Genomic DNA, 12,636 nt, shown 5'->3' on the forward strand with positions numbered 1-12,636 from the left:
CTGCAATTCAGCTGCTGCCCGTCCCACACTTCGGCCGCGGCGTTCCAACCTCACCATTCCCAACTTCCTTTGCTACCATCAGATTCACAAACTCGCTCTCTATTGCACATTAATCACTCTAGTCTGAATCACTCTATGCACATAAATACGCCAAAGACTTTTGCACAGTATTGTACACAAAAGTATTGCAAGCAACAGTGGCCTGCTTCTACGCTCGTTATATCAACTTCTCTACGAGTCCATGCTTAGCTTCGGTAGAAAATGGGGATCCTTTCCCCAGGCTGGAAATATCAAGCTAAAACATAAAATCTCTGACGACGACAGTTTACGGTTTCAGAAGCTGATCACTGGGATGCTGCTCGAATTAGAGGACTTAAACCTTCTAACTGCGCGTTACGACGCGGCAGAGAGTCGGAGGCTGAGCAGAGATCTGATCGAAAGTTATAAGAGAGGCATAGATCGTGTGGATAGCAAAAGATTTTGTGATGAGTATACAAATGCTGAGTATCACGGGTTATATGTGAAAGTTTAAAGGATATGTAACAATATTAATGAAAACTCGCATGAGATTCCGAAATGATGAAACTTCACATCTTTCTGAAGAAAGCCCTGACATGTTACTCGCTACTCAATACACATATTCAGAATGGGAATCATAATGTCACGTGATCGTCACTCAATTGCATTTTGTGACCCTACACCGTACGTTCGATCGTTGTTTCATCTTATGGGTAATATAAACATTTGTATGTGATATTTCGTTTGGGTATAAACAGCAACAGGCAATTTATAAGCGCAATAGTTTCTACAAATGCTGGGAACTTTTGAGCAATACACACAAAATACTGTATAGTCTCATTAATTAAGGTAGCATTATGGAAGGGAATAAATAGTTACAGCCCATGGCGCCTAATCAAAAAGGGAAGAGATGCCGGAATAAGAAGGCAGGGGAAGGGAAGGAGCACAAGCTGGAAGGTCACAGTGAACACAGTTAAGGGGGAAGCTGAGGAGGTGGCCGAGAGGGGTGAAGGAAGAAGCTGGAACATGATACATGGAAAGGGTAAAGGGATGATGAAGAAAAAATATGATCGGTGAGGAGAGTGGGGCATGAAGAAACTGAAGGTGCAAGGGCACCAGATGGAAGACATCGGGAAGTGAGGAGAAGAGAAGATGTAAGAGTGGAAATAGCGGATGAGAGAAGGGGAAGGCAAAAGAAATACCGGAGGCTGGATAAAACGATGTTCTCGCCGTCAGGCTGGAGGCCCTCCAGACAGAATATGAGGTGTTCCTTCTCCAACCTGCGAGTGGCCTCATCGTGTCAGTAAAAGGGCTATTGGTCAACACTTTGGGATGGGAATGGAGAATGGAATTAAAATGGTTGGCAGATGGAAATGCTGCTTGTTGCGGATGGAGCGAAAGCCACCTGTAGAGGAGGCCACAGCAGGAGCACCTGATAGAGTTGGTCGTCCCGTCAGGCACTCAGGTGAAGTGTCGCCTTACCTGTAAAGACTGTTTGGGGGCATGAGTGGTAGTGAATGAGGAGGTAAATGGGCAGATGTTGCGCTTTTTCCACTCGCAGGTATAAGTACCAGGAGAGAGGCAGGTGGGGTGGGATGAATGCACAAGAAGATGATGGAGCGTGCGATTCCTACCAACAGCCAAGAGTGGGCATGGCAGGAAGCTATGATCATCTAATTCTCCTCCAATCGAAAAACCGTCTATTAAATTAATCAATATATTAATAATAATTTCTGATACAGAATGACAGGGTGGTATATAATTCTAATTAACCTGGAGTTTTCAGTGAAATTTATTTGTGTTTACACGGAACGAATTTGCAAAGTTTCTTTTTTTCTCCAGTAGCCTTCTACTTCCGAGACGAAGCTAACGAATGTGAAATGTTCAGCGGAAATTTCATCAGAACCTTTAACTCTTCTCGGAATTTGTTTTGAGTCACTGCGTAGATAAACGTGTTTGTGCAACAGCTCAGCATCTGAAACACGTTTCCACTTTCCATCAGGATAAATCTGGGGTCTCCGTAGCCATTAACTGTATAACCAACTTGAAATCGCTCTACAAAGAAGTGTATAACATACGGCATCCACAGAAGGATGAAACATCCCGAGATTGCAAAGAGCAGGACGATCGACTTCCTGCGGCTTTCCATCTCCGGGTCGCTCTGTCTCTCTCCGGCGGAACAACTGCGGAGTCTCCTACGGGCCCGACTGGCCGCCAAAATGTGCCTGACCGTCAGAGCGTTGAATGAGAGAATAAGCAGGAACGGTACGCAAGGAGTCACAACGCGATCGGTCCAATCAAATATTGTCCACACCAGAAAATAATAAAGAATACTCCTCCGTTTGCAATACCAGGGCACGTTGTCAATGACGTAGACTGGTTCGTGCAAAAAATACCAGGGAATGTTAATCACGCAACCCAGAGTGCAGACGACACAGACAACAATTCCTGCGGTTCTTTGCGTGCAGTATTTTGCTTTGAGATTCTGCCAGCAGATGGCGACGTATCGATCAAAGGTGAATGTGACCGTTAACCAAACCGAACTGTCCCTAGCGGCGTAAATTAACGCAATGCTCAAACTGCACACAGGCGTGATGGAAAGGAAACTGCCGGGGAAATAAATAGCAGGAATGCGGTTTAATATCACAGCGGTGATAATTACCAGAAGATCCGTCGCGGCCATGGACACGAGATACCGGCTGATACACCTGGACAAACCGCAGTTTCCTCGGGAGAGGATCACAATAGCCACTATATTAACTGCGGGAGAAACAATTGAAGATTATCACAAGAACGTATTCGCAGCAGAAGTAATTCTGAAGTTTGAACGTAAAACCTTCCACAATTACGGTATGTCACCAAACAAACTTCGGCAAACTTCTATTGATGCCAAAGGAGGTTATCCTAACTGGTTGCATCACGACCTGATATGGAAATCTCAATGACCAAGAAGTAAAACGAGAGCAGGAAAAGCCTTCTGGATTTGATCAATTATCACGGGCTAATAAAATGTACATTCTGTCTCCATTTTATTATGTACACCTGCTCGTAAATGCGAGTGTCTGATTACAGTAGGGGTCCAATCTGGGCTAAACGGACCCTTGGTTAGTGGTAGATACAATGTCATAAAAAGTTGGGCACCCTGGTCAAGCTGTTGCTCAAACCCGCATCATAATGGAAAAGCAATTTGATCTCAATGTCTTTGACCATGGAATTATTGTTACTGACAAACGGGGTAGTTTCAGTATCTCAGAAAGTCTGATCTTCTGGGATTTTCACACACCGGGGAACAAAGAAACAAGCAAAAAATCCAATGAGCCTCAGAACATTCCTTGTCAATCAGAGATGACAAGAGAGAACGGCTTGAACTAAAACAACCAAGGGTCATACCCGTACACTCAGAGATGTCTATTACTGCGTTGTTCTCCAGTTAAACCAATTTAGAAAATGTCGGCGATGGTCAGTGAGACGATGTCAGTGCATTAAGATTTAAAACTGATTCAAGTATTAATACTGCATGGTTAAGACAGCGACCTAAATTACTCTTGTTACAAATGCTGTGGCGTGTTCGCCACCATTTTAAAGAATGTTATTTAATTACTTTATTACTTTTCAAGTAATTTGCTGTACAATTAATACAGTCAGATTGCATTTATCATTCCCTTCCTCGTACAAACGGTCATGCAGAACACAGCGGTATGAATGTATAATTTAATTATTAGTCATATTCATATATTATAAACAGTTCTGTGTAAAAGTCTTAGATGCATATATATATAACAAGGATTACCAAGATGCATATACTCCTAACAGGTTTGCACAGTAGAGTAAACTGCTGTTTAATGTTATTTCCTTCGAGGTTATTTTGATTTGATTTGAAGCTCATCGTGGAAAGACATCTCCATCTCTAATTGGCCTAAATAGCAATATCTGGAGTTATAACGTTTTGTTAATATTGGTAAGCATTTAGTAGATACAGTTCTCTCCAAAAGTCTTGGGCACCTTAGACTATGTACCGAAGGCTTTTGCCCGTACTGTGTATATAATGTATATTAGATACTTACTCTATACATATAATGTAGCCACCAGTGGCTACTTTATTAGGTGCACCTGTAGACTTGGTCTTTGATACAAATATCTGCTCAGCGAATCAAGTGGCAACAATTGAATTCATAAAAACCGTAACAGCTTAAGACATGGGATCACAGACGTTGACATAGTAAGAAATGCGTTACCTGGAACCGCGATTACTGCAAGAGCTGTGTAGTAAATAGCGTACACTAAACCTCTGGGAGGGGCGTGCATTTTCCGTGAGGGTCTACGATACGCGTTCCTAACACCAGTCGCGTTTTTGTCGATTTCGGAAGGAGTCCTTTATATACTTAACGTTCAATCAGGAAAGTCAGTTCAATAAGCTCATCTTGTTTACGATTGAGTCATGGAGAATGACATTAACTTAGATACACTCAGTGAACAAACATAATAACTGACGTCAGAATTACCATTGCAAACAACTAACGAAGGAACAGATTTGGTAACATCCTCATTAGTGTGACCTCGTAAATTGGGAAATTGCTGCAATGCTTCTCACTTCCTGATGAGATGGTGGTTGTTGTGGGGAAATGCATTGTGTACACATTCAAAGCTCAATATGTAACATTTCAAAAATTGCTTTTCGCTTTACCGACCCTATCATGCCGAACACTCCGATCTGACGTTATGTAATTTGATTATTTCAAATTATATGTATAAAATATATATTATGCAGACATTTTATACAAATACTGTATACATTGAATCTGCTCTACCGTTCCATAATGGCTGGTTTATTATCGCTTTCCCCCACTCCTCTTTTACTTTTTCCCTGTAATCGTTGACTCCCTTCTTAATCAAGATCCTATCAATCTCCTCTTAACATGCACCCTATGACTTGTCCTCCACAGCCGTCTGGGGCTTAATTCCACAGATTGACCTCCTTCTTATCAAATATATATTCCTCATCTCTGCTATAAATGAACATCCTTCAATTCTAATGTTGTACCCGCTTATCCTGGACTCAACATCTGCAGGAAACATCTTCTATATTTCTACTCAATGCAGGCCTTTCAATATTTCAATACGTTTCATTGAAATCATTCTCCCGCGCCATTCATGAAACCTCCAGAGAACATAGGCCCAGAGCCATCAGGCTCTACACATACCTTAACACTTTGTGGCCAGAGACCGTTGTGGAGCCAAGCGATTGGCTATCTTTAAGGCAGAGTTTGATAGGTTCTTGATCAAACAGTGTATCAAAGATTATGGGCACACGGCAGGGGAATGGAGTTGGGATAACAAATGGCGGAGAAACTATGGACCGAATGGCCTAATTCTTTTCAGCAGCCTTATGTTCTCATGGTTTTCATGCATTAGACTGAAACAGATGAAAGCAAAAATTCGCCCTTAGGCACCCTCAGCTTATCTGTTCATGCGGATTTCAGAAAGCTGAGACACATGGGAAAGATTAAAGAGAGTGTCCAATGGTAGGTTAAAAATGCCGCTTCAACCTTTGGCGCAGTCAATAAGAGTATCATGAAAGTCAGATACATCAGGAGAGGTACACAACTGATCCATCATAATATCTACTGATTAATTGTGGAAAATGAGATATAAAATAGCAACATCATGCATCTCGCATCTGCATTGGTGCTAGAAAGTTTTTGAACCTTGTAGAATTTTCTCCATGTTTGCATAAATCTGCCCTAAGCGTGCTCAGATCATCACATAAGTCCTAAAACTAGATAAAAGAACCTAAGTAAATCATTGGCACAAAAACTTGATACTTGTCCATTTATTTATTGAGAACAATGATCCAATATTACTTGTATTTGTTGAAAAATGTGTATGAATCTCCGGGTTAATGACTTCCAGAAAGGATAATTAGAGTCACATGTTCCAACCAATGGAGGTGTGAGCTGTAGAGGTGCCCTGCCCTATTTCAAAAAGAGACCGAGAAAATCAGGTTATTGGCAGATCCTACTCTTCTCATTAAAAATCTGTTTCTGTGCACCATTCCTGAAAGAAATCAGCTATCAAAGGACCGTAGAAGAAGAATTGTAGAGATACATTAAGCTGAAAAAGGCTGCAAAAACATTTCTAAAGGGCTGAAGGTTCATCAGCCCCTTGTAAGATGAATTGCCTACAATTGGAGAGAACTCAAAACTGCTGCTACTCTCCCTAGGGGCGAGTATGCCTCAAAGGTCACATCAACAGCACAATGTGCAAAGTTGAAGGAGACGAAAAAGGATCCAAGGGTAACAGCAACAGTTCTGCAGGTATCTCTATAACTTGCTAAAGTGTCTGTTCATGTATGTGTCCACTATTAGAAAAACATTGAGCAAGAAAATTGCGCATGGAAGGACACCACAGTGGAAATCACTGCTCAAAGACAACATTATTGCACGTGTCAATTTTTTTAAAGACCTTCTGTATACTCTACAATGCTTCTGGCACTTCCTTCTGTGGACAGATGAGACAAAACTGAAACTTCTGACAGAAATATGCATTGCTATGTTTGTAGGATAAAGAGCACTGCACAGCAACACGAAAACCTCATCCCAACTGTGAAGCATGGTTGAAGGAGCGTCGTGGTTTTGGGTCGCTTTGCTGCCACAAGGCCGAGAAAACTTGGAATCGTTCAGAAAAGAATTGATTCAAAATTGTATCAGAACATTTTACAGGTGAATTTCAGGGTAGCAGGCCGATAACTGAAACTTAATAGAAGTTGGTTAATGCAACAAAATAATGATCCGAATGCAAGAGTAAATGAACAACAGAATGCTTTAAAAAGAAGAAAATTCGTCTTTTGGAATGGCCGAGTCAAAGTGCAGAGCTTAACCCTTTAGAAACGATGTGGAAGTACCTGAAGCCAGCATTATCCCAAAGCTCACACAGTTTTGCCAGGAGGAATAGCCTAAAAACCTCCAAGCCCATGTGCAAGACTTGTTACTGGAAACATTTGGTTGAAGTTATTGTTGTATTAGGATGTGACAGCAGTCAATGAAAGCAAAGATTCACAATTTTGTTCCTGAGGAATACACGTCATATTAGATAATTTTTCTCGAAATACATGTTATATTAGATAATTTTTCTCAATAAATAAATGATCGAGTATGATGTTTTTCCGTGATTTATTTAATTGGTTTCCTTTATCTAGATTTAGGACACGTGAAGATCTGTTCAAATTTTAGGTCGTGTTTGTGGAGAAATGGAAAAAATCCAATAGGGATCACAAACTGTCCAGTATTACTGTAATCACCACACACTTAGATAACAGCAATATACTCATAGAAGATGGAAAATAGTACCGTGAAGGATGAAAGGGTGTGAAAAACAACTGAGGTTAGATCAAGCCTGGTACAAAAGCATTTTTCATTTTTGTAAAAATATTACCAATGTTACAAAAAATCGTTTTATTATGCCCCATAGTCATAGTTGATAGAGCCTCTTTATAAATATAAACTGTACCTAATACTTCTGAAATTCTTTCAACATCTGGTGAAACTTTGGCGTAATGTATGTGCTCTATCTTTTAACAACCACTGTTATCAAAATAAACCGATCCATTTTCAAGGGAGGTTCTTTAAGCCCTTATCTTCCTTTCAACTTGCTCTTTAATAAACTGATCGGTCAAAAATTTTGTATCAAATCAGAAATAAAACTGAATTATTTTACCTCGAATCGCCTTCTGTACATGGATAAAACTGTGCGCACCCTCATCAGTAAAGCTACAGGAATTAATTCAAATGGCAGACCTTACTACTAAATAAGTGCAGAACATTAAAAACAAAGAAAGATGCAACAGAGCTAATAGAATACAAAACAGGGCAGGAGAATACAATACAACACAAAGGCTAATATGAAGCATGTAAGTACTTGTGATATAAACATGCAAAGTAAATTGATTATAGTGTGATAAAGGGAAATTTTTGACAGAATTTACATCAAGCCTTCAGAAATTTTGTATAGCAGACTTCAAGAGTATAAATGAAACAAAGGCAATAAACGCTTTCCCTATTCCCATATTAACATATTCTTTTGTCATAATATCTTGGACTGAAACCGATCTGAAAAATTTACAAACGAAATAAAAACTGAAATATCAAATATCAGAAAACACAGTGTGCACTCGAATGCGCTTAGATTAACACTGTCTCAGACAGCAGGACTAATAAGGATAAAAGACATTCAAATCTACAGGACAGTTAGGTAAAATTTCTAAGGATCTATTTTTATCAACGAAAACATGATTCAGTACTCTACAGGAGCATATGAAATTCTGAGATGTACACACCACAAAACTTAAATGACAGCACAGCTCAGAAAAATGGATAAATTAACATTTTCGAAGAAAACGTTAAACGATAAGAACAGCATAACACTACATGGAAAATATCCCGACGATATGAGCAGACCAGATCAGAATCAGGATCAGGTTTATTATCACTGCCGTGTGTCATGAAAGTTGTTAACTTGGCAACAGCAGTTCAATGCAGTACATAATATAGAAGAAGAGAAAAGGTTTCGTTGATAATAAATAAACAAATAAATTGCAGTGTATGTGTAAAGAATAGATCAAAATCGTGCAAAACCAGAAATAATATATATTAAACAAGTGAGAGTGTTCTCGGCATCAATGTCTAATTAGGGGTCGGATGTCAGAGAGAAATAAGCTGTTGATGATTTGCTGAGTGCATTTGCGCTGTGCCTAGCCACAGTGTGATGGGTGGAGAGAATAGAGCAGTGAGCTAAGCACACACCCCTGAGGTGCACCAGGGTTGATCGTCAGTGAAAAGGAGATACTATCACCAATCTGCGCCATTTGTTGTCTTCCAGTTAGGGCATCGAGGATCCATTTGCAGAGGGAGTCACAGAGCCCCAGATTCAGCAACTTCTCGTTCAGTGTTGTGGGAATGGCGCTGTGAAATGCTGAGCGATAATCGATGAATATCATCCTGACATAGGTGGTTGTATTGTCCAAGTGGTCGACAAGGATGTTCAAAGTTGGAGGTCTCTTCCCAGAAACAGAAATGCTTTTTGTGGCATTACAGGGAATAGGTGGCTAACTCAAAATTAACTAAAATGCATAGCAAAACACCAACAAATTCAAGACGATAAGTCAAGTCAAGTCACTTTTTATTATCATTTCGACCATAACTTCTGGTACGGTACACAGTAACAACGAGCTAACGTTTTTTCGGGACGATGGTGCTACATGAAACAGTACAAAACTAGACTGAACTACGTAAGAACAACACAAAAAAAACTACCCTGGACTACAGACCTACCCAGGACTGCGTAAAATGCACAAAACAGTACAGACATTACAATAATTAGTAAACAAGATTATATGCACAGTAGAGGGCAGTCAGTCCAGACTCTGGGTATTGAGGAGTCTGATGGCTTGGGGGAAGAAACTATTGCACAGTTTGGTCTTGAGAGCCCGAATGCTTCTGTGCCTTTTGCCAAATGGCAGGAGGGAGAAGAATTTGTATGAGGGCTCTTCATAATGCTGTTTGCTTTGCGGGTGCAGCGTGTGGAGTAAATGACGAAAATGGCAAGAGAACCCGGAAAAAACTGCAACACTTTCGGTTGTCCTGCAGCTGTTATCTTATCACTTACGCAGGCATAGTGAAATGACAAACAACATTGGCCAAAGCATTGCTTTAAAATGTAACCACATAAAAGAAACCATACCCTTCTACAAATGGAAGACTGTTCCAGTATTATATTCATACTCTTACAAATTATAAATATGACAAATACAATATTACAGATAGACTACCATAATAACCGTTCGGATATAATGATACAGGATTAATGAACAAGAATTACTTCCTTAATAGATATAGCCACTCCAAACACACGTAATATACCGAAATCAATAAATTAAAAGCAGAATAAAAAGAGAAAATAGAAAGACGATGGAACATGAACAGGGTATACAATGAACTGCTTATAACTGCTATCACGCCAAAGGCACAGTAGAACTAAGCAATTAGGGCTACACCAAAATATCAATGTATAGCTTCAGAAATACATCACAATAAACACAAAAGATTGAGAAAATGAAGAAATGAGTGTACTGGTCCATGAACCGTACTTCAGATTTTACCAGCTTGAACTAAGAAAAAATAAAAGAAAATAATAACAACAAAAACAATAATAATAATACTAACAACAACAACAACAACAATAATAATAATAATCTTATCCAAGTTAGGGGCGGCTGAAACCAATACCTGGCTGAAGGTATAATAAAGCAATACGTTTTCACTTCAAAAATGGTGAGGTGTGTACTGAACAGAGTGGCAAGTTTGGAGCTGGCGATGGGCATGATACCAAGCGAATCGCTAGTACTGCAAGGCGAGTAGGCGGGCAGGTACCGGGAAACCCGAAATAGATACTGCCAGCATTCAATGTGGGCCATAGACACCAGAAGCTGCGACTGCTGCAGGTGTTTGTCAGCGGAGCAGTCCAATTACAACTGTGCCTACTCAAACAGTTTAGAGATGAAACACACACTCGAAGTGGTCATCAGAAGCATGCACATTCAGAATGCGGTACATTACTAAGTAAAGGAGCTGGAGACTGGCATGACAGGATACAGGGACAAACTTGATCAAAGGTGTATTGCTCAAAAACCCTTCATGCAAGTAAGTGCGCACTGAATACCAGAGCTGCCAAGAGTGAGAGCAAAAATAAATAAATACATAAATAAATAGACAACTGGATAGATAAATAAATAAATAACTTTTCCCCTACAGACACGGTAAAGAAAATAAAGCATGAAATTGCACAAGACCAAGTATACATGAAATGCGCTGGATGAAGGAAACAGAATTATGAGTGCAGAAACGGAGAAAAAGGTTTCCACAAGAGAATGATACTAAATTCTACGCAACAAAATGGCACCGACACTAGCACAAAATTACAAACAAACACAAAGAAAATGAACTTTCGTTCTCATATCTGGACAGAGGATGATCAGTAATCAAGACTTAACCTGGATTAGGGAAGAAAAGAAACGCACAATTGAGAAAATGCAAAGCAAATACCAAGCGTTAAATCGGATATGGCGGTTATAAAATTACCCACACCTGGAAGGATATTTGCAGATATTGTAATTACTTGCCTTCACCTGTACATATTAAAAATCAAATATGCTGGGAAAAATCCTGAAAAAATGCCTGAATTCTTGACAGAAGGTAAAGGGTGTTTGCCAGTTACAGATTTATGAAAGCCACCATTAAAAACAACTCAAATGAAATCCCAGCTATAGTTTGCCAGAAGGCACGTGGGTGACTCTGAAGTCAACTGGAAGTAGGCTGTCAAGTCTGATGAAACTAAAATTGAGCGTTTTGGCTATCAAACCGAACACCACACATCAACAAAATCACGCCATCCTTACCGTGAAGTATGTCAGTGTCTTGTGAATCTAGAGGGCAAAGCAAATACAGCAAAATACAGAAAATTCTTACGAAAACCCTAATGCAGTCTTCAAAGAACTGTGTATTGGGAGAAGTTTGGTTTTCCAGCAAGACAATCACCCCAAGCATAAATCCAAAGCGAGGCAGGCATGGCTTAAAAACAGCAAAGTTAATGTCTAGAATTGAATAAGTCAGAGTCCTGATCTCAATATAATTTAGAATTTGTGGCTCGACTTGAAGAGGGCTGTTCATTCACAATCCCCATGACATGTAACAAAGCCTGAGCAGCTTTGTAACGATGAATGTGGAAAATTGCAAAGTCCGGCCGTGCAAAGCAGACTGAGACCTACTCCCACAGACTCAAGGTTGTAATTGCTACCAAAGGGGCATCTACGAAATATTGCCGTGAAGGGTAGGAATACATATGCAATCGAACATTTTGTTTTATATTTGCTGTTAATTTAGATCACTTTGTAGAGATCTGTTTCCTCGTTAACAAGAAAGAATATTTTTCTGTCGATTATGGTCAGCAAATAGCCAAATTTTGTTCTGTTAAAAGTAGGAATGCTTCTTTTTTATAAGTGCTTTCTCTCGCAGTTTGTTTGGCTTAAAATTAATGATATCGTGAATTCTATACGTTTGTTAACCAATTGGGATTAATGTTATTCTTTCCCTTCTGAGTCTGTAAGCTATTGTTGGCGGGGAATTGGGCAGTCGGTGTGAGGGGATGAGAGAGAGAGGACGCGATGCTGTAAGCTGGGCGACGGGACGGACCCCGAGCTGTGGTCCGAGGTCAGGAGGTTCGGCGAGGAGAGGAGACGAAGACACACGTGCCGGGGGTGCTTGATTGATCACTACGGGTGGTCCTGAGCTGAGAGTCGAGGAGGTCTGAGGGGATCGAATGGTGGCCAGAAGACTTCGTTAATTGAGCTCCAACGGTTGTGCACGAAGTGGTTTGGACTTTAATAAGTGGCGCCTTTTCTTTATTTTCTTTTCCTTCATATATACTGTGTCATTATTAATCACTTAGTTCTAGTAATATCTATAAAGGATAATCATTTAATCGCACATGGTGTATTGACTGTTAATTGACGGGGTTGGAGACATCACACAGCATTCACACAAGCTGATTATCCAGTTTGGCGGGGCC

At 40.1% G+C, this 12,636-nt stretch overlaps 1 protein-coding gene across 1 annotated transcript; it reads right to left on the bottom strand.

Moving 5' to 3' along the window:
• Positions 1 to 1,867: 1,867 nt before the first annotated feature.
• On the bottom strand, positions 1,868 to 2,701 carry LOC132380738 (probable G-protein coupled receptor 139). Its single transcript, XM_059949730.1, has one exon. It carries the CDS (start codon positions 2,699 to 2,701, stop codon positions 1,868 to 1,870), a length of 834 nt encoding a protein of 277 aa, XP_059805713.1.
• Positions 2,702 to 12,636: the final 9,935 nt, after the last annotated feature.

This window comes from Hypanus sabinus, chromosome 24, assembly GCF_030144855.1.
Source record: "Hypanus sabinus isolate sHypSab1 chromosome 24, sHypSab1.hap1, whole genome shotgun sequence".
Classification (NCBI taxonomy): Eukaryota; Metazoa; Chordata; class Chondrichthyes; order Myliobatiformes; family Dasyatidae; genus Hypanus; species Hypanus sabinus.